At 45.8% G+C, this 27045-nt stretch overlaps 1 protein-coding gene across 1 annotated transcript in view; it reads left to right on the forward strand.

Annotated features, from left to right (window-relative positions):
• ARHGAP31 (Rho GTPase activating protein 31) overlaps positions 1–27045 on the forward strand; it is a 529796-nt gene that overhangs the window by 497052 nt on the left and 5699 nt on the right. Inside the window, exons 10-11 of the mRNA XM_078656718.1 lie at positions 10031–10696; positions 23081–23367. Of these exons, the coding sequence (XP_078512844.1) occupies positions 10031–10696; positions 23081–23367 (953 nt within the window). The remainder of the gene's footprint in view (positions 1–10030; positions 10697–23080; positions 23368–27045) is intronic.

Here is a 27045-nt window from a genome sequence, read left to right on the forward strand (position 1 = left end):
TCTGCTGCTATTCTAAACTTAGGATTGTACCAAGTCTGTCTAAACACTCTCAGCATAGCATCTCTCCCTAAGTGTACGGGACCATGTATGAGTCTGGCCATAGGACTCACCATTTCATTGGGCAACACTGCTCTGCCGTCTGCTGAGACCCAAAAATGGGACTCACCCATTACACATCCTGCCTTTTCCCATGTTTCCTTTTCAATATCAGGAGCATTTTCTTGCATGTTTGACAGTTCATCCCAAGTATCAACAGTTTCCAATATCATGGCTAATTCAGTTCTTACATTTATTCCGCCCACTTCCACCTTTGTGAAAGAGTACCCTTGCTCCGCGCAATACCGCGCAACTTCATCTGCATATCTATTGCCTTTTGAAACAAAGTCCTCATTTCTGGTATGTGCGGTGCACTTTACAACTGCGATACCTGCTGGGCATTGCAACGCCTCTAACAACAGGCGCACAAACTCTCCATTTCGAATGGGAGAGCCTGAAGAGGTCATGAACCCTCTTTGAGACCATAACTGCCCGTAATCATGAACTACCCCATAGCCATATTGGCTGTCGGTGTATATGGTGACTCGAATTTGATTGCTTGCTAAGCAAGCACGTGTCAGGGCAATGATCTCGGCTACCTGAGCGGAGTGTACTCCTTCCAGGCACCCAGCTTCCACAACTCCAGCAATTGTACAAACAGCGTAAGCTGCTCTCAACTGCCCAACTTCGTCTCTTACACATGAGCCATCGACAAAGAAAATTTCGTCTGGGTCGGTCAGTGGCTCATCTACGATGTCGGGTCTGGGTTTGGTGCATAGTTCAGTCACATCGAGGCAGTCATGGTCTGTACATTCATCATCATCATCGATATCATTTGGAAGTGGCATCAAGGTGGCAGGGTTCAAAACAGAGCATCTCTTGAGGGTCACATTCTCTGCAGCAAGAATAACTTGCTCATATCGCGTGAGCCTGCTGTTGGTCAGATGCTGTGTTTTGGTCCTGGTCATTAACAGTTCAACAGAATGGGGCACGCACACCTCTAACGGGTGCCCCATGACGATATTTTCACATCTTTCAATGCTGACACCCGTTGCAGCAACGGATTTGAGACATCCGGGCAACGCTGCGGCTACTGGGTCTAAAGTAGCCGAGAAATAAGCAACTGGTCTCCGGGCATTCCCATGGATTTGGACCAACACAGACAACGCACAACCTTCTCTCTCACAACAGTAAAGAAAAAATTGTTTATTGTAATCAGGCATTCCCAATGCCGGAGCACGACACAGGTCCTCTCGCAGCTGTAAGAATGCCATCAAACAGTCTTTGTCCCATGGTACCGGATCGCTCACCTCCTTGTGCGTCAGTTTTTGCAAGGGTTTTGCTTTCAGTGAAAAGTTCGCGATCCACTGTCGGCAATAACCCACCATCCCTAGAAACATCCTGACCTCTCTCTGTGTCTTAGGCGCATTCATTTTCATGATCGCCTCTATCCTGTCTGGTGACACCTTTCGTTTGCCTTTCTCTATTCTGTGTCCTAAGTACTGCACTTCTGTCAGGCAGTACTGCAATTTTCCCGGGGACACCTTGTGCCCATTGGCAGCTAGGTGATTTAACAAAGCAATGGAGTCCTCCCTGCAAGCTTCTTCTGTTTCTGACGCCACGAGGAGGTCGTCTATGTACTGGACCAGAACTGACTTCTGGGGCAGCACTAGACTTTCAAGATTTTTCTTCAAAAGCTGGTTAAAGATCGATGGACTCTCTGTATACCCCTGAGGGATACGACACCATGTTAGGACGCGATTTTCCAGCTTAAATGCGAAAAGAAAATGGCTTTCTTCGTCCAGAGGGATCGAAAAGAAAGCCTGACAAAGATCGATCACTGTGAACCACTCTGCTTGGAATGGAATCTGAAACAGTATCACTGATGGATTCGGTACCACTGGACAACACGAAACGACTATGTTATTAATCTTTCGAAGGTCCTGCACTATCCGAAATTTCCCATTTGGTTTCTGCAGACCCATAATCGGGGAGTTGCATGGACTACCCACGATTTCTTTCAGTATTCCCTGTTTAATCATGGACTCGATCACGGGTTTTATGCCTGCAATCGTTTCTGGAGTCAATTTATATTGGGGTGTTCTTGGGAACTCAGCATGCGGTTTCACTACAATTTTCACTGGGTCCACCCCTTTGACCAAACCTATCTCTTCCCCAGTGAAATCCCATACTTCTGGTGCCACTGTCTCTCTCAAGTCCCAGGGGAGCTCATCTACTGTCAAAGTAGGATACAGCTCCACGCATATTCTTGAGTTTGCAACTTTAAAGTCTGCGTCATCATCATTGGTCAATACCTCCACTCCCTGAGGTGTACAATATATAGTACAATTCAATTTACACAACAGGTCTCTTCCCAGCAGACACACAGGGCTTGAATCGCAAACCACAAATTGGTGCTCATCGCTGTACTTCCCTATTTTCACCTGTACCGGTTCTGTCAATTGGCTGGTTATTCTCCTATTTGCGACCCCTACCACTTGTATGGTCTCTCCAGACATGGGCAGGTCTGGAACTGCAGCTGATCTGATCGTGGACCTAGTGGCTCCTGTGTCCACCAGAAATGTCGTAGGGCACCCTGCTACTTCTGCTTCGACATAGGGTCCCCTCTGGTCCACCTCTAAGGCTGCCCCGAGGGTGCAGTCTTCTCTTTCCACTCTCTGTCCGGTTAATGGGTCCACATAATAGCACTCTTCACCTTCCACAAACAGGGGCATTTGTCTATAGGTCTTACCCACAGTCCCTACTCGAGGAGGTTGCGGGAACTGAGCTCGGGGAGGAGCCCCCCCCCCTTTGAGCACCTTTCCTTGATATGGCGTCGCCCCTCTTGTAGGTGCGCTCTGGACCTCTTCCTCCTCTATCTCTTGTTCTCCTATCTCTACATTGTAGGGACACTCGCGTTTCCAATGCCCCACCTCGTTACACTGGTGGCACCTAGTCGTTTTCTTCAAGGCAGCTATGTCTATTCTGGGTCTAAAGGTAGAACTCTCCTCTTTGCCCTTGTTCTGACTGTACTGCTTCTTTCCTCCTGTACCTGTTCCTTGCTGCTGTTGCTGCGGTCCCCCCTTTCCTGCTGCCTGCATCTGTACCACCATCAACTTTTCCTTTAGTTTCTTAGCCTTGGAGTCTATCTCATCACAGCAGTACCTGGCATATCTCAGTATTTCGTCTAGGGGTTTACTTTGCCAACAAATCGAGTGTTGCTGAATCATTAAACTAATATCCGGTCTCAGTCCCAGGACGAACTTGGACACAAATTGCCCTATGTCCTTTGGATCCATTACATCCAAGCCGCTATACTGTTTAAACGCCTTCAGCAATCTCTCGTAATATTCGTGGACTGTCTCTTTGGGTTCCTGTCTGGTTCGGTCTATTCTGACCCAATCTATGTCTTGCATTGGCACTTTCTCTTTCAGCCAAGTCATCACTCTCTCGAATTTTGCCATCACAATCTCGGACGGCCCATTAGTCTTAGCATCTCTCTCTGGCTCCGTTGTGGGCCACTCAGCGCTAACCTTGCATGCTGTCCACAGATCTCCTGGTACTACAATGTCAAACAGCGTGTTCAGATCTATCCATAGGACCTTTGAGATTTTTACAAACCTCTCGACTTGCTTGTACCACTCCACGGGGTTTTCCCGCAATTTGGGGAAGGAGGTGGTAAAAGCAGCTAAATCTCCCCTACTCCAAGGGACATGCACATAGTTCCCATTTGCGACTTCCCGCAAAGGGTATGCCTCTATTCCCTGCAGTCCTGGTGTCATACCAAGCGTGCTTCTCCTGCCGGTCCCTTTCTTGGACCACCTCTCTTCCCACTTATCTAGTGCCCTCCATGTCCTTATTCCAGCGATCAGTTCCCTTATGTGCGTTTTCAGCCCAATCGTTCTCCTCTCGTCTAGGTCTCGATCTGTGTAATGTAGCCTGTGGTTACCCTGTAATGCTTTGGTTCTTGACAGATCCACCATATATTTGCCTGCTAGTTCGACTAACTTCTCATGGACTGCTCTCGCCTTTCGAGTGATGTCCTTTGCCATATACAGTATTTCATCCTGTTCATACATTTCCATTCTTTCTAAAGGCAGGGTACCATCTACCATGTCATCCAGGTCTGACCTTAAGCTGGCGACATCAAGTCTCTTGGCTTTTATCTCAGCTCGCAATATGTCTTTCGAAGGGGGCTCACTGGTCTCCCTACCATCCCAACTTCGAGCTCTGCGTTTGGGCTCGGGAGAGTTAATGGGTGCCCTCCCTTGCTCCCATCTCTCCAGGTCCCATGCTCGGCCATCCGATCTTGGAAGGTGATGGAACACGGGCCTGTTACCCCTACTCTTGCTCTGCCCACTCTCTTCTTCTTCTCTCCTCTCACCGTACACCTCTCTGTTATTTTCCCTCTGGTCGCTACTCTCCCTTTGCCTCGTATCGCTCAGTATCCGATACGATCCTTCCTGGTTCCCCATATTCCCTGGGCTGCGCTCATTTCCGTCATCACAGGGTCTATGGTGCGACCTCTCACAACTCCCATTCAGTTCTCTGGTGCCAGGCACACAGTGTGGACACTTAAAGCTGTTTCTGTACTCTTGTGCTCTCCTCTCCCCTTCACTGAGTATTGGGCGCGCCACCCCTCCACTCCCGGGGCCCCCGTTTTCCAGGTCTGTTCTATCTCCACTCCGGGCCCAATGGGTGACTCCCCTACTATCTCTCTCTCTACAGTCCCACTCCGGGCTGCTCTCCCCAGCCCCGCAGTGAGTCCGAGCTCGGCTGTCCTGACTTTCCCTTTCAGCTTCCGCAGCTATGATGTTCTTTTGAGCCTTCACTGCCTCATCCCACTGCTTCATGTACTCATTTAGCTCTTGAAAGGATTTTCGTCCAGATCCCCTCAGATCCACTGGCCATCTAGGGTCCCCAGGATCTCCTCCTGGGTCCCCTACTGGGTGCACCGGAGTGCTCCATTCTCTTGGTATCGGCATCTGACTTGGGGAATTAATCGTATCGTTCCTTCTTGCCTTCTCTGCTCTTTCTCTGTCCTTCCGTACCCGTTCTTCCCCTCTTGCTCTCTCTTGGTCATATATCGATATTATAGGACCTATGGTAACAGGTACCTGTAGTGCATCTGGTAATGTGTAGGATGTGGCGCTTTCCGTTTCCGGCGCTCTTTGTACCACAAACCTACCGACCACCTGTTGCACCTGACTAGGCTGGGACAACTCTTTCTTTGCCTCAGGATCCCACTCTGTACTGGGAAGCGGTCTATGCTCTCCTGCATTGCCCCCCTTTTCTCCTTCTGTATGCTCGACCTCTCCCCCTGCTCTATTATACGGGGGTGGCCTGTCTGTCAATAATCTGTTTATCAGGCTGTCCTCTGTTTCGCTCTCATCATCTTCTTCTAGGGGGCTTTTATTTACGGGCACCTCTAACACTGGGTACAGTTTATTTACTTCCAGGTTATGCACTCTCCATCTTTTAGCATCCGCATCCCACCTGGCATCCTGCACTGCCCTTACCGAGCGTTTCACCCTTTCTTGTCGTCTGTTCATATTCTTTTCATGCGCTGCCCTAATCCATGCTTCAAGGGCTTCAAACTGGGTCGGTCTAGGCAAGGGTCTTATTGAGGTCATGACTGATTTTAATCGATGTAACACCTCTAATCTGAACGTCCCGTACTTCGGGAACGTCAGTTCCTCATTTCCTTCCGTAATCTTACTCCACTCTGATATCCAGAGGATCGTATGCAACCCAACATTCACTGCCATGTAACGAGCTGGCGTCCCCTCCGGCGGGGCTTCTTCCCCTTCATACGATCCCCGCTTCTCTTTTTTAAACACCGCTTTCAACCATTTGAAACACTTCATAATTATGCGCACAATATCCAGCCTCGCTACTCTGTTTACTTCCTGATGACAATCCACCAATCCTGTCGCGGCTTTGCTAACTTGGCCTATCACAGCGCGGTCTTTCTCCGGTCGGCCAATCACGTCGCGACCCTTTCTGACGTCTTTTCTAGCTGGCCTATCACGGCGCGGTCTTTCTTCGGTCGGCCAATCACGTCGCGACACTTTCTGACGTCACTTTTCTCCGCTTCGCAGCAGCACCCCTCCTTTCTCAACTCGTCTCCCGGTTATGCATGCGTCCCATTCATACACCGAAAAATGACTACTTCCGACCAAGCGGTCACTTCTCTCGACTGTACGTCCACAGTCTATATGTAATTGTCAACGTAACTGACGAAATGTCTATCGTCTCTCTGATAGGTTGCTTACACACACAGTAACTTCCGACCAGCGTCCGTTACTCACGCACTCACTCTTACGTTCCCCCTATCTCGGTCTTTCGGGTGATCAATGGTACCTCATGACCCCCTTCACAGTTGACAATTACTCTGGGTGTCCGATACACCCGAACCACTTAAGCTCTCCTTGAACTTAAGATTTCCACCGGTTGCGCGCGCTCACAACCTGTTCCACAGTCACTCTACAGACATTCACCTCCGCCTGACATTACAACATAGATACAATACAAAACACCGCAATCTTAACACGCATAACCCTTTATACTCACTCTCGACCGATACTGCTGCTGTTTCTGTCTCACGTCATCCGGATCTTCTTCAGCGGGCTGTTCTTCCAATCATCGATTTCTAGGGGCCTTGGGGTAAGCTAACCTGGCCTAGGTTACCGTCCTCAAGAAGGCAACCATCCTCTATAGCTACCAACTGGAAGGGCGAGATTTTGATCAATACCTTAGCACTATTGATCTAAACCTCGATCTGGTCGACTGAACCTTTGTTGCCTGTCTTTAAGGTACAAAGTACATCCATTTCCAAGTTAGTTCACCCAATAAAGGACTCTACTCCCAAAGATCACAAACAACTTCTAGCTTTCAAAAGTTTATTGTAAGGAAATGATAAGCTGCAAATACAGGCATCTCAGAATGAGATTCACGAGATACACAGGTCCAATTACATACATGTGCTCTCGGAAAGCCCTCAGACGAGCAACGGAAATCACTAACACAAGTTCTAAGAATAATAAAGCTATCAGCATTGACGCATATCTCTCCTTCATTTAAGTTGGAGGAAAACGCACAGGTTAGGCTGTCCCTACCCTGCTCTAGATGGTATCCCTACTTAACCAAATCCCAACCTAACAAAGGTGTCAGCAGTGAATGACCCCAAGGGAAGTCACTCACTCTAAGTCTCTTGGTGAAAACCTATAGTTCTCCAGTCATGACCCCTCTCTGCCTACCCATCCGCTCTCTAAAGGGTCCTCAGGTATCTGCTCTAACTCCACCCAGGGGTGCTGTCCCTAATACAAAACAGTCAACAACATTTGAGACGCCCCTTTCGAGACGCCCCTCACGTGGTGTAGCTTCTGGCTTTTTCCATGATGCTTTGTATTGGGCCTCATACGTTAGAGTTGACCTTGCTTCTCAGACTCTTCTCCGGCCCGCTGATACCCCTTAAACATTCCGGAACCCTCCTCCATGTCTGGGCCGTCTACTGAACAGACCTCTATTCATTCATTTATAATTGGATCCCCCCTTTCCTCTTGCAGACAGATATCTGCAGCCAAGAACCCAACTCTCATAGACTTCCAAAATAAAGGCTTGCAACATTTCTCAGCCCAGACATGTACGTGTAAATCAATGTTAAAACATTTCAGGCCTACAATATTTCTCATAATGATTATAGCATTCAACTTCTTCATTAATTAAAGCATGTTAATACTCTTATTCTATTATTCAGTAAACATTTTTATAAATCCTGGCCCATTAATGCAATGACCAAAACCTTAATACAATCTGTGTCGTGAAAAGAAACATCTTCCCTTTCCCTCCAGCTCTGGCCCTGAGGCCTACCACATTCTGCGTTTAACCACCTACCATCTTACATTTTAACAGCTACACGACATGGATTCAGGAATAATCACATCTAATAAAATCATATAGTGTCACACATTTCTGTATTAGTTCCACTTCTACTTAAATCTCTATTTTAGCTATACATTTAGAATATAATTGCAGATACTATTAGCACTCATGGCATTTCTCCTCATGATTTGTGCTTACTACAGGTAGGTGTGATGCACTCATACATTTAGGTCAGTTTGCGCTCTCTCATTACACATCATCTGCCTCGTGGAGCGAAACTTAAATGCACTGCTGCAAACCACCTTTGTCTATGTGTTGGAAAGTGTGCAAACAAGCTCCATAGCTTGTGTACCTTGCTTGTAGCATTTAATGTTTTAGAAAATACTTGTGAGAATTTGTTTGTCATTTTGGATGGCCCGGTAGAAGTATTTTGCACAAAAGAGGAATATAACATATTGGCAGGTTGTATGACGGAACCTTCATGCATTTACCATGCATGCCTTAACACCGCAGTCAGTACCCCGACTGCAACGTTACCACGCGTTGCTTTGCCACACAAGTTGCTACAATGACTTGCCCTAGCGGGCGCTGGACTTTGGAATAGGATTCATTACTATTCCAACTCCAGTCAGTGTATCAGTAGGGAAGGTGTGGGACTTAAAATCCAACCGTAGTCCAACAGCGCGTCCTCTAAAGCAAGTAGTTGTAATGACTTGCATGATAAAGGAACGCGTGGTAACGTCGCAGTCGGGGTAGTGACTGCGATGGAAAGGATGTTTTCCCTATTGGCAAAGACTATCCTCCAACCCATGGTGCATGAATGGAATCCACAAACACTTGGTACTGGTACTAGGTATTGCCTCTGCTCAAAGGTGCAGGCGATTACAAAGGTTTGTCAGTCCAGTGCATAACTTGAGCTAGTTGTTAATCAAGGTGAGCCCATCTTTGCACCATTTGACGTGACTTTTACAACATATCACAAAAGGCAACCATGCATCAGCAGTCTTATCATGTGGCATTCCCTTTGGGTCTAAATGCCTTGGAAAGGCTTTGTTCAGCTAGTTTTGATGTAGCAGAAATCAGTGGCTAGAATATGTTAGGCTTCTACTACAAAACTCATTAAGTCATAAGGGATTTGTTTAGCGTTATCATGCTTTAGGCATCCAAACATGTAAAGGATCCGATCAATTTTACTGAGAATGGCGCTTACAAACTATGGACCAGATGTAGGTAATTCAATTTAGCAAGTCCTTTATAGCGATTTTTAAGGAATCGCTATTAAGGACTCGCTAAATTGAATGTAGGTAGGAATCGCAAAAATATTTGCAATTCCTTACTATTCCTTAATTGCGAATCGCAAATTGAGATTCGCAATCAAGGAATACCATTCCATTCATTCCCATGGGCCAGGAGGCCCAAAGGAATGAATAGGATTTGCGCCCGCAATTTGCGAGTGACCAAAAGGCACTCGCAAATTGCGGGCGCAATTTCAAGGGTGCAAGGGTTCCAAAAGGACACCCTGTTGCACCCCTGAAATGTGCATGTGTGCACATGTGGCGCACATACATGCCCTAAGGGCATGAATGTGTGCCACATGGCACTTTTAAAAACAAAAACGTGATATTTAAAGGAAATTGCTAATTACCACCAACTTGAAGTTGGTGGTAATTAGCGATTCCTTAAGGCTAAAGTGCACTTTCTTTTGTGCTACTTACATTGCATTTAAGGAATCGCAATTTGCCATTCCTTAAATGCAATTGCAAAATAGGGAATCACAATTTCTGCGATTCCTTATTTTGTGAGTAGGTTTAATTTTATCTACATTGCTCAAAGCCAAATTGCGATCGCAAAGTCTGAAATTCTGCGAATTACGGGGTTTGCGGTCGCTATTTGACTTGCTACATCTGGCCCTTTGTTCTGTTGAAATATTTATAGAATTCCATTCAACTGTTAACTACATTTAATTCAATAATTAGTAATAGAAAATAGCATATGTTGTTATCAGAGCAGAAATTAGAAAGTGCAGAGCAAACAACAGGCTTGCAGATATGTTTGCTGTAAATTGAATAATGCTAGATCTTTAAAATATGTGTTTTTCTTCCTTGAATAGGAGAAGAGGAAAAGATGAGCCGCTTCAAAAGATCTGTGGCCACTGGTGGATTTTTTATCCCTGTGTTGAAGTCCCGCAATGCAGGAACCGGCAGCACCTTCGATCTCAGCAAACACGAGAACGAATGGGATCAGGACGGATCACCAGGAGCTGCTGGAGGGCTAGAAACCAGAGAGGAAAAGGCTAACTCCATTTCACCCCAGCCTAGGCTGCCTCCAGAGCAGCTTAAAGTTTTTCGTGTGGGCGAAGACTCAGAGTCTGAACAGACCTCACCAAAGATGCGACGAATGTTCTATGCCGCCAATGATGGTTCGGCCAAATCTAACTTCCCAGGTAGCCTCTTCCCACTGGAAGCCTCGCCCCGTCACCAGCGGAAGGCCATGAACATATCTGAGCCATTTGCTGTGTCAGTGCCATTGAGGGTGTCGGCGGTCATCAGCAGCAACAGCACCCCGTGCAGAGCCACCACAAAAGACAAGCATTTTCTATCCAGTCTAGAAGAGCTACCTTCCCCTGAGCTGGAGGAGACAGATTCGGAAGGGGCTGTAGAGAACGGTAACACGGGATCAGAGGAGAGCATCTCCTCTTCAACCATGAGCCAGAATGTAAAAGATGAGTCCAGCGAGGCCAACAGCATCAAGGCATTGGACGCAGAGAACCCAGAAGGTAGGACCACGATATTATTCATTTTATAGAGCTCTGGATATTTCACTTGCATTTGAAGGTTACTGTTAGAGAAGCAATGGCACAATGGGTTTTGTCATCTCTTGTGGGGGATGTATGACGTTACAACGCATACATTTACATCACGGTACATTGCATCGCGGTTTTTACAACGCAAGTTGTTACAACAACTTGCGTTGGAGGGCGCTGGACTTAGGAGTAGTATAATTTACTATTCCAACTCCAGTCTACGTACAGTAGGGAAGATGTTGGACAGTAAATTATACTATTCCTTGTCCTAGAGCCCCATCCAGCGTTGTAAAAACCGCAATGTAATGGCATCGCAATGTAATCCCCACGTTGTAAACAATGTTTCCCCTTGTGGGTAGGATGGGAAATAGGGTAAATAGGGATATCTCAAGAACCAGAAAGTGTCAGATTCAGATATTTACATTCTGCTATTCCCGTGTGTCAATCAGAAACATTATTGGCATTCATATTCCAGGCGTAAGACCTCTTGTGGCTACGATGCTTAAGTGGAGATCCAGGGGTCAAATGGCTGGGTTTTAATATAGCACTGGCCATCGGCTGTCTACAGTTATGGGTTGATGCCTACATGCCTAAACAGGAGACATGGTCACTGCTGTAGGGTATCTTGCATATATACCCCAGATGTAGGAAAATAAGCTTTAGAATTTGGGTCTCTCGTTTGTAGGGAGAGGCATCTGCAAAAAAGAGTCTTGTGTGGCTTGTTACTGGAAATGATGGGGCTCACGAGCAATTCAGCGCCTCCAGGGAGATCCTACGTTACATTTCTCTAGTCAAAGGAACATATTCAAGCCTGGAGGTAGATAATGTTAGCTTTCATATATGAAAGAACAGACTTTATATAACTGTGGGCAATTCGACATCAAGAAGAGGGATTTACTCGAATGAGGTTTTTCTAGTGAGTAAGAGAATGGGAAGCTACCTAAAATGTCTTTGAAACACTGGTAAAATTACTGATGGAAAAGAACCAAGGCTGGGGTACGTAATTTGCACTTGTGCCAGGCAGTTTTGCATACAACAAAGAGCAAAAACTTTTTTAAGCTTTCTGTGAACATTTTACTATTGCACTGGTTGGTTTGGATAATTGTTAATGGAAAATTGCATTACTCTGGCGGTAATTTTCATTGCAGACTTCCAATTTACGCAATCTGCCCCCTTGCTGTTGATGGCAAGTATTTACTAGGGTGCACAATGAACCACAGTCAATCCTGTGATGTCGACACTACTGGTGTGTATGCAGATATCTCCCAGACGGTTGTTTATGCAGAGACCTACAAATCTGCACACGGCTGTGCAGTTACAGGGTTATTTCTTTTGGAGTGTTGTCTACCAGGTGATTGGAATTGAGTCCAATGGCATACAGTTCTGAAATGGATGGCACATCTAGGGCAGTACACTCAAATAAAGGTCTTAATTCTGCTCCGGGAAATCCGATCTTTTTACTGGGTTAGTTTAGGGTTAGGTGGGTCAGAAGCAGACCAGAAGACAGTGTAATACATGTTTGGCCCTCTTGTCTTCAGCAACCAAAACAAAACGTACCTTGGCTCTTCTGGCAATCCATTTCAACCGCTAGATTTATGGAACTCCCTTCACCCTCCCACCAACACAAAAATACCACCAACACAAACAAGCATTAGAAATGCGATAGGTCTTGCATTTGTTTGAGTTAGAGCTATTGCCATAGCTCAACAGCTACCGGCCAGAATTTGTCACTTTTCAGGTGCTGAACAGAGCATTGATCCGTGAAATGGCCTGAGAGCCTATAACAATTTTGATAGCCTACAAAATAAAAAGGCAGATCAGGATGACCAGGAGGATCCGCAGACATATTTGGATGGCCATCGCAAACAAACAATGAGTGAAATCACCTGGGCGTGACACAAGCACGCAAAGACGGGAAATTCAGACCCAATGCATCAATAAAAACCCTGAATTTCTAAATGGCACAACAACAAACGAATGGCAATTGATGAGCATGCCAAAAGCCGATAGAGGAGATAACAACAGGTCTTGCAGACAGCACATGCGCGCTGCCTAGGCTCGACCTAAAAATACTACCAACACAAAAAATAGCACCAACACAAAAATAGCACCAACACAAAAATAGTACCTACACAAAAAAAATTACTGCGTACAACTCTTATGACAGGGTGAGTGTAGTGAGACCACAAGTCACTGCAACTTTGATGCACTACAAAGAATTTAGAAGAATGTGGATATGTATATGCTTTGTATGACTTCCACTTTGGCAAGGAAGTACTGAACTGCCATCACACTTTCTTCCTTGCATCTCACCATTCCTCACGGATTTTCCGTACAGTATCACATGCTCAGATATTATGGTCCTGATGATGAGTCGGGCGGAGTGGAATCCCTGTGTGGGATTTCACTTCACCAAAGCACAACTGGTCCAATGTTTCCTCAACCAGTTTTCCTTAGTGCAGAAACACCGGACACAATTTCCCGGCTGGAAAAAAGGGTTGGGAAAATAATTTTAGAGGCTTGGGCTGGAAGAGCAGCCAAGCTTCGTACCTCAGCCCCTGCCAAGCCTCTGACCCTCCTCTCTCGCACACATTTGCCATCTGCTCAGAACAGATTGTAATGTGTGCATTAAACTAGGGGTGGGCGTAACTGGTGTAATTTAGTGTACCGTAATCATGCGGAAATAGCTTAGAATTCCGCAAGATTATGCATGTAGAATAATTCTACATTTAGCGCTATGGACTTGGGATGCATTTTGCACTAGGAATTAACGCTAAATGCAGCAAAACATGAATAGTGAGTGCTAGGGGACGCATGCACTCGCTAAATGTGCTTTTGCACTAGGATTTCCCCCCCAAATTACTCTTCATTTACGTGAGCAGGAGCAATCATGTTATCTTCAGTAATTCCGCTTCAAAGAGTAACGTGGAATTCCGCACAGTAATCAGTGGAAATCCATGCAGTAAATTGGATAGGATTTTGACCTATTGGTAATCAGGAACTTATTGAACCAATTCACTTTATTCATTACATGAGTGGTCTAAGTGACATTCGGATGCTGCAGAATTTTGCTCCTGCAATAATTCTAGTGTTCAGTCATGCAAACAAGCATTATAAATTGAAAGGGAAGACACGAAAACAAAAAAACTAGAGCAACGGCAAGACATATCATTAATATGGGTGTATCCCATTGCCTGGACGGAAAGGGACAGGCCAGTCAGTTGGAGAAAAATAAGAGGAGGAGGAGGTTTGCACCCTCATAGAGAAACGTGCACTTATTTCCAATGGAGGAACACTTCAGGGAGGAGAGTCACATACAAGGCACAGGAGAAGATGCCCTGAGCCATAAAAGGAAGTTACTTTGCTATTGTTGACCACTGATGGGAGAAGCTCCCTTGTATTTTGGATGAGACAGGATTGAGAGAGGATGTGGCCTAAAGGCTAGGGCAGTAGACCTCAAATCTGGGGAACCGGGTTCGAGTCTCGGCAACAACGCTCAACATCCTGTGATTCTGGGCAAATCACTTAATCTCCCTGTGCCTAACAAAAAATTAATGTGTCCTTATGCAACACAACTGGTTCTCCTGTGAAGCACTCTGATACCTGATACCTTCAGGTCATGTTTACGCTGTATAAAACTCCGGGGGAATAAAAAGGCCTAGAGGACCGCATTGTATGGGCACTGGATTGCACAACTAGTAAGGAGGGAGGTGGCAAGGGAAAAATTGGGTAATGTGGGTCCCTTTCGACCTCTATTAAAGGGAGAAAAAGATGAAGCAGTATTAGGAGTAGAGGGGATTAATATAAAGATGGCCCCGAAAAAGTGTAAACAAAATATTTTTCTTAAGTTTAGGAAAAATATTTTTTTCAGAAGAGGCTTCGTAAATAAGGTTACAGAAAAATGCAATAATAAGTAACATTTTGATGAGCAGTACATTAGAAAATCATAAAATATAGGTTTATAATTGGGTGTAAAACATTAAGGGCCCGATTCCGATGTTGTTCGGAAGGCCTCCGAGTCGGATTTGGCTTTCCCAGATACGATTCTTAGCCCTTGTTTACGACCAAATCGTACACAGGTCCGGACAACCAAATACAATGCGAAGATCGCCCCAACCAAATCTTTTCTGGAACCTGAACCTGTCCATACGACTCGTTGGTAGCCGAATCGTGCCGCGCTATGGAGCCGTATTCCGACCGAGCGAGTACGATGCATGATTCGGACAGCCGCCTAGCCTCAGTCTCAGTGAGCTGAAACAGCTGTCAGAAGCGTACTTCTGGGCCGTAGCAGGCCCCCCATCGCCTGGGACCCTTCGAATCTGTCACGGGGTGTTGCCAAGGGCCCCCCGATCCAGGTATGCACAGTGTACCGGGCACCATGGGGTGCCCAACATAGGGTGTACGCTTTCCCCCTACACCCCTTTTCTGCGATAGGAGCCTGTGTACGCATCCGTAGATGGGATCCCATTGAGTTCAAAGGAAGTCTGAGTGAACTGAGTCCATAAGCATACAGCAGCATCGTATCCGTATTTGGAAGGGCATGTTTGTGATGTCCCTTTCAAATGCAGAATCGGTTCGGTATGTATTACTGTTTTGTGACAAACTCCGGTCGCAAAACAGTAATCATTTAGCACCACTTTAAAACTGGTGACAACACATTCACAGAATGGGTCCCCAAGGACCCCTTCCCCTGTGAGAATAAAAATACAAATATTTTTTAAGAGCCAGGCAGTGGTCCCATGGATCACTGCCTACTCTTAAATAATGAAACTTCATGATTTCAGTTTTTTCTTTTTAAATGCATCCCGTTTTATAAAAAAAAAAAAAGATTGCTTTATTAAAAAGTAATCATAGACATGATGGTCCACTGACCTCAACAGGCCACCACACCTGTGATGGCTGAGATTCCTAATGAGTCACCAACTACGACCTACCTCATTAATATTCATGAGGTAGGTCGATTTGCGACCCACAAGGAATCCCTAAATGAATCTCAATGAGATTCATAAATTCGGAATACCCATTTCCTCATTGTGATTCAGAGAGAATCACAATTAGGGAATCAGTATTCCTAATGTTTGTATATCTGGCCATTTCTCTTTTAGTCATTCTTTTATTTTATTATTATGTTTTGTGGAAACCTCTAAACCCAACCAATAGACAGTGGAGGTTTTAATGGTGAAGAATTGGCACTTAAGTGGAGATGAAGATCTTGTGAAAGTGTTAGAAGAACCTGTGGTACCACCACAATTGTAGGACCTTTCTGTGGGGCACGAAGGTCTGGGGTTCTCTTAACTCTGGTGATGCAAGTTAAATAGCTTTAGCCCCCTTACAAGTACAGATCTTCCATTCCATGCATTACAGCAAAATCTGTGCCTTAATAGAAGCTTCTTTTTTTAGAAGACATGGGGGATTGTAGTGCACCAGAGGCTCTTTAAGGTAATATGAGGCATGCCTGTGCATTGATTTGAAAGTCATTGTCAGTACTTTCAACTGGTACATTTGTTGCACAGGCAGTCATGTGAAGATCTTTTTTTGGGTTTCATGTTTTGGAATTTTCCGGTGTCTTAGGGATTCGGGGCCTCTTCACTAGAACCGGTTGTATTCTCTCATACAGGGCGTTGCGGTAGACTACTCTGGGGTGCCCAAAAATATGGTTGGTGTTTTAGAGCTCGTTGCATTGTGGGATTTCTTTAAATGACTAAATATTAGAAGTCTACGGAAGCCAGATTCAACTTGTACTCCACTGAAAGTAGCAGGGATTTGCATGACTTCAGGACTGCTTGTATTATAATGTAGAATAATGTTCCTTTGCACCTCCCCCTTCTGCTCCTCAGCATACGAGTACCAGCACATACTGAGGAGTCGCTGATGTACTCTACAACCATCAGTCACCATAATTATCATCATTATGCATCATTCTCAATTTCTTGTTTCCCAAAGTGAGATCATTTTCCATGAGTTCTTTTGTCTAGGGTGTTATTGGCGGCCTCATTCAGTGGTAGGCTTATGCTAAACATACGGTAACCAAATCTCTCTACGATGGGTTTTCTGGGTCATCGCTTGTAATGCATTCCCATGTCTCAAGGGGAAGGGAGAATGTACGTGGGTAGCAGAGATTTGTCCGACTAGAGTATGGAAGTCAATACCACTTGGATAGGAGGTCCCTCCTGAGAACTGGACCCAGGGTGAATCCTGCTTTATCTATAGAAATATTAGCAAATTAGGTGAAGTTGTTGAAGGTGGTGTTGGCTTCAAGCTGTTGGAGGTGCAGGTGGTGTGGGGCCCTTCCAGAACTTGACCACCCCTACCAACATCACCTTGTGGAGTGTGTAGCAGAGCTGTCACTCAATTGCACCCGCGGTGGCAGTCATTTGGATCACAATGGACAGATTTTCAAGTTCAAGTTCAAGTTCAGGCATTTATAAAGCGCACTACTCACCCAGAGGGTCTCAAGGCGCTAGAGGGAGGGGTTCACTGTTTATCGAATAGCCATGTTTTCAGTTCTTTTCTGAAGGAGATGTGGTTCTGAGTAAGGCGGAGGTGGGTGGGGAGTGAGTTCCAGGTCTTGGCAGCCAGGAAGGAGAAGGATCTGCCACCCATGGTGGTTTTTCGGATGCGCGGGACTGCGGCGAGGGCTTGATTGGATGATCTTAGTTGGCGGGTGGGATAGTAGAAGGACAGTCGGGTGTTGAGGCATTCGGGTCCTAGATTATAAAGGGCCTTGTGTGCGTGGGTAAGAAGGCGGAAAGTAATTCTTTTGTTGACGGGAAGCCAGTGGAGGTTTTTTAAGTGACCGGTGATGTGCTCTTGGCGTGGGATGTCTAATATGAGTCTCGCTGATGCGTTTTGGATGCGCTGGAGCTTTTTCTGCAATTTTGTTGTAATTCCGGCGTAGAGTGTGTTGCCATAGTCCAGTCGACTCGTGACCAGTGCATGGGTGACAGTCTTTCTTGTTTCGAGGGGAATCCAGCGGAAGATCTTTTTGAGAATGCGAAGGACGTTGAAGCAGGAGGACGATACGGCGTTGACTTGTCTGGACATTGAGAGAGAGGAGTCCAGAATGAAGCCAAGGTTACGTGCATGGTCTGTGGGTGTGGGCGCTGATCCCAAAGCGGAAGGCCACCAGGAGTCGTCCCAAGCTGAGGGGGAGGATCCTAGGATGAGCACCTCCGTTTTGTCTGAGTTGAGTTTTAGGCGGCTCTGTTTCATCCATTCGGCTACTTCTTTCATACCTTCGTGAAGGTTGTTTTTGGCGGTGTTGGGGTCTTTGGTGAGGGAAAGGATTAGCTGGGTGTCGTCGGCGTAGGAGATGATGTTGAGGTTGTGTTGACGTGCGATGGAGGCGAGGGGACTCATGTAGACGTTGAAGAGGGTGGGACTGAGTGAGGAGCCTTGAGGTACACCGCAGATGACTTCGGTGGGCTCTGAGTAGAAAGGGGGGAGTCGGACTCTCTGGGTTCTCCCGGCTAGGAACGAGATGATCCAGTCCAAGGCTTTTCCTTGTATGCCGATGTTGTTGAGGCGTTGTATGAGGGTGTTGTGACAGACAGTGTCGAAGGCGGCGGAGAGGTCGAGTAGAATGAGGGCCACTGTTTCACCGTTGTCCAGGAGTGCTCGGATGTCGTCAGTCGCCGCAATGAGGGCGGTTTCGGTGCTGTGTTTGGCTCGAAAGCCGTTCTGTGAGGGATCCAGGGAGTTGTTGGATTCAAGGAAGGCTGCGAGTTGGCTATTGACGGCTTTCTCGATGACTTTGGCCGGGAAAGGGAGGAGGGAAATGGGTCGGTAGTTTTTCAGTTCTGAGGGGTCTGCTGTTGGTTTTTTCAGAAGGGCGCTGAGTTCGGCGTGTTTCCATATTTCTGGAAAGGTGGCGGAGTTGAAGGAGCAGTTGATGATATCGCGGAGTTGGGGAGCGATGATGGAGTCAGCTTTGTTGAAGATGTAGTGAGGACAGGGGTCGGAAGGTGAGCCAGAGTGGATTGAGTTCATGAGGCGAATGGTGTCTTCAATGGTAATTGGGTTCCAGGAGTTGAGGTTGTTAGTTGGAGGGGTGGGATCTGAAGGGGGTGGGGTGAGTTGGTCATTGGGAGTATTCTTGAAGCTGTTGTGGATGTCGGCGATTTTGTTGTAGAAGAAGGAGGATAGCGCATCGCAGAGGTCTTGGGAGTTAGTGATGTCGTTGGATGCTGCGGGAGGGTTGGTGAATTCTTTGACGATATTGAAGAGTTCCTTGCTGTTATGAGAATTGTTGTCGAGACGGTCCTTAAATGCTGATTTCTTGGCGGATCGAATCAGTTGGTGGTGTTTGCGGGTGGCTGTCTTGAGGGAGGCCATGTTGTCTGAGGTTGGTTCTTTTCTCCAATTCTTCAGAATGCAGACAGAAGGAACGTGGGTGGCGTAAATCTTGGGATCCCAAAGACAGAGAAGGCTATAAAATTCTATTACGAGAGTACAAAAATAGAGTCATTAAGGAAAAACAGGACTATTTTTCCAACTTAACCTGTACCTTAACCTCTTCTAAAGAGCTTTTTAATATAGTTGACTCATTGTGCTCTCTCCAGGTGCCTGACCCGGTAGTTGCTTCCCAGGAGCTATGTAACGATATATCAGACTTCTTTTACAAAAAGATAGATGATATCTACATAGCTCTAAAGTCGCAGAGGAACTCTCTTAGCTCTGAGGATCTCTCTCAAACTAAACGACTGGAAGCTTGGAATAAAGTTTCCCCTCAGTCCTTTGAACATTTTCCTGCTCTTTCTTTAGAGGATCTTAACAGTCTGTTGGACAAAACAAAATCTTCATCCCCACTTGATCCAGTTCCTCTGAAACAACTTAAGAACTGCAGAGAGATCATTCTTCCTCCGATGCTGGAAGTGATGAATGGAGCCTTGGAACAGGGCATTTTTCCGTCACTTTGGAAGAAAGCCATTGTAAAGCCGCTGCTGAAAAAGACCACCTTAGACCCTGGAGAATTGAAGAACTTTAGACCCATCTCTTTGCTGCCGGCCCCTGCTAAGATGTTGGAGACCCATTTGAATCTTCATCTTTCAAATTTCCTTGATACCTCGGGCTTCTTGGACGGGTCCCAACATGGCTTTCGAAAGCTACATAGCACAGAGTCTGCCTTGACGAAAGTCATGGATAACATACGCAGAAAAGTGGATTCGGGTCAAACCACCGTACTGGTGCTGTTAGATCTTTCAGCAGCTTTCGATACCCTGTCTCCCCTTACTTTAACATCTAGGTTAAGGGAGGCAGGAGTAGAAGGCCCGGCTCTTAGTCTCCTGAGCTCCTTTTTACATCAACGAGAGCAGCGTGTCATGCTAGGTGAGTACTTCTCCCCTGCCAAGTCTTTGCAATGTGGGGTGCCACAGGGGTCGGCATTGAGTCCGACCCTGTTCAACATCTACGTGGCCCCCCTTGCAAGACTAGTAAGATCTCAGGGGATGGAGGTAGTGTCGTATGCCGACGACACGCAGATCATGGTATCCCTGACCCACTCTGTGAATGAAACCGCATCGAACTTTAGGGCCTGCATGCAACTTGTTGCAGAGTGGATGATTTCCAACTCCCTGAAGTTGAACGGGGATAAGACAGAGGTCCTGGTCTTTGGCAAAGACCAGGGCATGTGGTCGGGTGATTGGTGGCCTCCTTCTTTAGGTGACTGCCCTATACCTACACAATCTGCCAGGAACCTTGGTGTCATCTTTGACACTAAGCTCTCTATGGAGCTTCAGGTCAATAGAACGGTGGCTACCTGCTGGGGTGTCATCAAGACCCTGAAAAGGATCGTGCACTATCTGTCCCCACAAGCTCGGAAACAGGCGGTGATCGCCCTTGTTAGCTCAAGGCTAGATTACTGCAACTCACTGTACGCCGGGGCCAATAAGGGCCTGCTCCAGCGTTTGCAGGTTATTCAAAACGCGGCAGCTCGGTTTGCTCTCGCTCTGCCTTGGTTGGCATCTATGACCTTAGCGAGGAAGAACCTCCACTGGCTCCCCATTCCTTCAAGGATCACTTTTAAACTCCTCTGCCTAACATATAAGGCTCTAACCGCAGGCTCAGCTGATGCTCTTGGGGCGCTACTCATTAGATATGTTCCGAGCAGATGCCTGCGCTCCAGTGAGCTTAACCAACTAGTAATCCCCAGAGCCAAGAAGGCTAGATGGGGGAGCAAAGCTTTTTCCATACTGGCACCTCAGATGTGGAATTCACTCCCCCTGGAAATTAAACTATTGCCTTCCCTCGACCTCTTTAGGAAGTCATTGAAAACTTGGCTCTTTATTAATGCATATCAGTAGGCCCTGTTCCTGTCTGCTAACAGCCTGTTATTTGACTTAGGCGCCTTGACGCCCACTGGGCATAGCTGCGCACTACAAATGCTATTTAAATTAAATTAAATTAAATTAGGGTGCGGCATGTCTTCTTGGATTTTTTAAGGTCATCATTGAAACAGGGAGCCTTTTTGCTGGATGATTTCAACTGGTGTTTTTTCAGGGGTGCTAGTTCGTCCGCACTGTGGGTAATCCATTGCCTGAGGTTGGTGGCCGCTTGGTCTGGGTCCGTTGCTAGGGTGGGAGTGTTTTGGCTGAGTGATGTGAGGAGTTGGTCGGTGGTGATTTTGTTCCATTTTCTTCGGGGAATGGGTTGTGGACGGTTGTGGGTCAGGGTTGTTTTGTAGCTGAAGTGAACACAGCTGTGATCCGTCTAGTGGAGAGCTGTAGTGTGATCGAAGGAGATGTGCTTGCTGGAGGTGAAGATAGGGTCGAGCGTGTGTCCGGCTGTGTGAGTGGGGGTGTCAACAAGTTGTTTGAGTCCGAGATTGGACAGGTTGTCCAGAAGGGTGGTGGTGTTGTTGTCGAGAATGTTGTCAAGGTGGTAGTTGAGGTCTCCTAGAAGAATGTAGTTCTCGGAGGCGAGGGCGTGCGGGCTGACGAAGTCAGTGATGACGTCGCTGAATTGAGATCGGGTGCCTGGGGGCCTGTAAATAAGGGTGCCTCTAAGGGTGGTCCTGGGGTTGGTGTGGATCTGAAAGTGGAGGTGTTCGGCGGTTGCAAGATTGTCGTCAGAGCTGGTTGTAATTTTGATGGTGTTTCTATGGACGATGGCGATGCCTCCTCCAGTTTGATCGGTGCGGTCTTTTCGAATGATCTTGTAAGTGTCCGGTATGGCTATGGCGATGTCGGGGGCAGAGGATGCATTCATCCATGTTTCAGTAAGGAAGGCGATGTCAGGTGACGCAGTGTCGATTAGGTCCCAGAGTTCTGTTGCATGTCTGTGGACCGAGCGGGTGTTCAGTAGGATGCATTTCAAGTCGTTGGGTTCGGAGCTGTGTGTGGAGGAAGTGTGTTTGGTGAGGGTCCTGAAGCAGTTGAACTTACAGGAGAGGCAGGAGAATGGGCCGTGGGTACGTCCTGGGGTAGCATCGCAGCATAGTGGGGTGCGTCCGGCGTTGAGGGCGAGGAGAGTAGCGGCATCATAAGTTACTCTGGGGGGTTGGGAGCGGCATAGAGCAGGGGGACGGGCGCTGGGCGCGGTCCAGGCGCGGACGGGCGTCGACGGGCTTACCTTTGGCGCACCTTCGGCGCGACTGGGGCGCGATCGCTGCGCGTGAACGCTGCGCGTAGATGCATCTGTCATAAGTGGAGTAGTGGAAGGGGCGGAGCGTGGGAGGGGTAGCTGGGAGGCGGTAGCGTAGGGGGAGGGACGGGCTGCAGGCACAACAAAATGGTGGAAGCAACAACAACAAGGACAACAGGACGCTATGGGTGCAAACAATCAGGCAGCACAAGTCCTATTAAATTAAGTTATGGCAGTGGGGGAAGGCAGCGCTACGCACACAATTAAAGTACTTTAAACACTGAAAGTAATGCGTCGAGATAAAGATCAGCGCTAAGCACACAGGTCGAATAGAATATTGTATACAGATAATGCAATGCGGAGCGCTACGCCGGATATCAGGTGCAGAAATAATAAGAATAATGTCAGTGTGGGCAGGCAGCGCTACGATACCAATACAGCGCTTGCAGGTCGGGAGGTGGGCTGGAGCGACCGCTTCACACGAAGCTAGGCTGGTCACCTTTTCACTACTATTGCTTTGAGGAACAATATGAATATACAGAAGATGACAAACTGAATGTCTAGTTTGAACAACAATGAAAAGTAGTTTAAGTTGGGGCTACTCTTGAGTTGTTGTTTAACTACATAGGCTAAATGTAAAATGTTTGGTAATAAAAGGTAGCTATAGGAGGGTGAAATCAAGTATGGAAAGAAACAGGACATACGGTTGATAATTCAGTTTTCTAAATAACCTTATTTCACTCCTTTTAGCAAACTCTGTGTATGCTTTTCTCCTAGGGATCACAATTGAGATGCAGCCTGGCCTGAAGATCAGTGCAATCTTTGATGATTCGAAGTTGTCCAAAGAAATATCTGAACCTGGGACATGTCATCCTTCCGAAGAGAAGATCAGCCTTGAGAACGTACCTGTGTCTCCTGACGGCCTGGAGAAAAAACAGAACCTGCAGCAAGATGTCAACCAGGAAGATAACCAAATGAGAGATCAGATAGTCAATCCGGAGGAAGGTAGCAATCAGCAGAATCACGCACAAGAAGAATTAAAGGACCGGCTCCATAATGGCCCAGTGAGTAGCATGCCTGGTGATAATAACTGATTGCCTTGACTCCTCCAGGTATTAAAGAATCAGATTTGCAACGAAATCTCCCAGCAATCTTGTTTCACAACATATTACATGAATGAAAATAATAGGAGGGCCAAGGGGGGACAGAGTGCATGGCCTGTAAGGACCACCTGCCAACCTTAGGTGTAGAAAATGTAACAATAATACATTCATGCTTCAATGAAAAAGCATCTGTCTTCACCTCAATGGCACAATTGTAGCTCACACAAGAAATTATAGACATAGATAACAGACTTAAATGGCCAGATCCGCTCCATTGCCTCTTTTCTATCCTAACAAACCCTTGTTGTATGGCTTATGAGCGATGCATTAACTGGAATTTCTTATCAAATTACCTTCTCTGGCTTGTATAGTTTTGCAACAAACTCCAGGCCCCCCTTACCAGTACCCCCTCACTCCACACACAGCCTTTCCCACCTTCCATAATGATTAAACTCCCAAGTAAAGAAACATTGCTCAGAAAAAAGAAAAAAAATCACCACCAACTATTTCCCACCAGACATAGAAATCCAAGTGGTATAAATTCAACTTGAAAAACCTAAATAAACAAGAGGCACAATGTTGAGTCCCCCACAATCTTTATACAGCCTCCAGCATTACTCTTAGTGCGTTGCCTTTAGAAGGCCATCATACCCAAGTGAGACCACACTATCTCTCATGTGTGGTGTCCAGCATATTCATTACCATATGATTCAATATCTACTACTTGCAATTTTCTAGTTAGATCATAAACCCTTTTAAATTCAGATCGTGCCATTTGTTCCCTGAAAAATACGTAAATAAAAACCAACATGAATACCGAAGGCAACCAATGGCAACCAATGGGTACAAAGCCAAGGTTCATTTGATGATCTTGGCAGAGTGACACGAAAAATGGGCCAGGCTTTGCCATGGTGGACTCAACAGCGGAATGCAACAATTGGATTCTGGTTCCTCCAGCAGAAATCATAATTGGTTATGATGGGGAATGGTTCTCTCGATGGCTGGGATCCCATATCCACGATTTAGCAGCCAGTGGCATTTGGTCGGTGAGTAACGCACACCACTGTCCTGGAGTTATGGGGTATAGAATTATGTCTACAGTCCTTCCTCACTAGGATCACAGGGTGTTGTATACTATTATAAATGGACAATACAGCGCCCATGTATTATATAAACAAACAGGGAGGCACATGGTCTCATTCCCTACCTGGAGAAAACACTGAAGTAATGGGATTGAGCTATTCAACACAACATGCAATCAACAATTGAACATCTCCCAGGCATGAACAATGCTTAGGCCGATGCGAAGAGTGGGAGTTAAACCTACCTCAATTGAACAAAGTCTTTCTTCAATGGGTCAAACCGAAAATGGACCTGTTTGCGGCAGCTCAAAACAGAAATGAAAGATATACACCTGCAGATACACTGTACAGGGGTCGCGGGGGGAAAGCATTTTCAACAGCATGGCCAGAGACCTTTTCCTGTATTTTCCCAAACTTCCCCTATTACTTAGGATTTACAATAAAATGAAGAGAGAAGCTTGCTGCCTAATACTGATCACCCCAATGTGGCCGAGGCAATGTTAGTTCACAGAGCTACTTCTCCACTTAGAACAGCATCAAATTCCACTTCGAACTCTGCAGAATATTCTATCTTGTAAAGAAGGTTAGATCTTACACCCAAATCCAGCAACTTTGAGTTTGTTGGCTTGGCTCCTGAATACAATGACTTCTTCCGCTTAGACATTACTGATGTCTGCAATCAATCAATCAATCAATCAATCATGCCATTTGTATAGCGCACTACTCACCCGGGAGGGTCTCAAGGCGCTTGGGGGGAGGGGTATGCTACTGCTCGAACAGACAGGTCTTGAGTTGTTTACTGAAGGCGAGATGGTCCTGGGTCAGCCGAAGGTGGATGGGGAGGGAGTTCCAAGTCTTGGCAGCCAGTCTGCAGAGAAATATTATCCAAAGCTAGGGAACTGTCTACTAATAAAACCTATGAAGCAAAATAAAAGCGATTCTATATTTGGTGAAACCAACACAACCTGTGTGCATTTTCTTCTGCTCCACATCTTACTGGATTTTTTTCCATGCTCAGCCATGCATTTGCATAGGTCCATTTAGAGGCCAATTTTGATATAGAAGGAAAACGGATCAACCATCCGTCTGGTCCAATAGACTCATAAAATAATTTCTTAAAGTGCATTTTAAGAAATGATTCCACTACTGAGACTTCCAGCGTCTCCATGACTTTTCAATACAGTACGTTCTCAACTTACGAAAAATCCCTTTGAACCTTTACTCAACCTAGATTCAAAATTTCTCTCTTGGAAAGTTGCTTTCCTATTATCTTTAACTTCAACAAAAAGCACAAGTTTAATTCAGGGATTCACGAAAGCAGACTTTCATTTAAATGAACCAGTGGTTCTTAAAAATGTCCTTAAATATCCTAGTAATGTTGCAGAAGGAGCACTTCATACCCTGGATCTTAGAAGATGCCTAAAATTTCATTGGACAGAAACCTGCAATTCAGAAAGTCTGATCAGCTACTTGTAGCTTATGGCCCTCCGAGGAAAGGACAATCTCTCTCAAAGCAAATTATTGCTTGTTGGGTATCCGCAATCATAGTTTACTGTTATAATAAGGCTAGCCATCCTTTACAGGGACGTGCTACTGAGTATTTTACAAGAATTGCGTCAACATCAATTGTTCACTGGAGTGTTACTTGCGCACATTTGTAGGATGGCAACCTGGAACAAGAGACACGTCTTTACTCAACATTGCTGCCAGAACGTAACAGTGCAGAGGGATGCTGCAGTAGGACAGGTGGTTTTACGTCACTTTTTTAACTGAGGTGTGCTATTTTTGTATTTAGTTATCTACCATCCATCTTTAAGATGTTTACTGCTTGCTACTCTGATTCAGGAATGCAAAGTTATGAAAAATCCATTGCTGGAGAAGGAAAAGTTTACTTACCTATAAGTGTATTTCCCCAAAATTGGAAATGTTCATACATTCACACATGACCCATGCTCCACCCCAGTATGGGGTCACCTATATGTTATCTCTCACAATTGTACAACAACATCTACTGTATTGTGGGCTCTGGAGGGACTAGTGCTCTCTGAGCTTGAGTCTGATTAGTTGACACTTGTGTTAATTAACATTGATGTGAATAGGTTAATAATGTGACCATGCTTTCCAGTCAAAGTTAAATATTACGCTTGTCAGCTAAATGACAGCAATGATTCAAACATGTGAAGCTATGAAAGATGCCTAAAATGGAGAACTACAGGTAAGTAAACTCACGTAGTATAACAAACAAGCCTAGATGTGTAGAATTCATGTAATAAAAGATATGTTTATTTCAGTCTGCTTGTCCCACTTAGTTGTGTTCATAAAGCATACACTATAGACATATATTTTAAAAAGTTAATATAGTTCCATAAACTGATTAAAGTATTTAAAACTATGATAGCATTCTATGTGTGTAGACAAAGTGTAATCTATAGAGTATGTTTAAGGTGAAATACTCTATCTCTTAAAACTATGTTTCTCATGAATTGACTGCAGCAAGATTTACGAGCAGGGCAAACAAATAGGATGTGTTTATAGTCCTGACCCCACCAGAATGTAA

The sequence above is a fragment of the Lissotriton helveticus genome, chromosome 8 (assembly GCF_964261635.1).
Source record: "Lissotriton helveticus chromosome 8, aLisHel1.1, whole genome shotgun sequence".
In the NCBI taxonomy this organism is placed as follows: domain Eukaryota; kingdom Metazoa; phylum Chordata; class Amphibia; order Caudata; family Salamandridae; genus Lissotriton; species Lissotriton helveticus.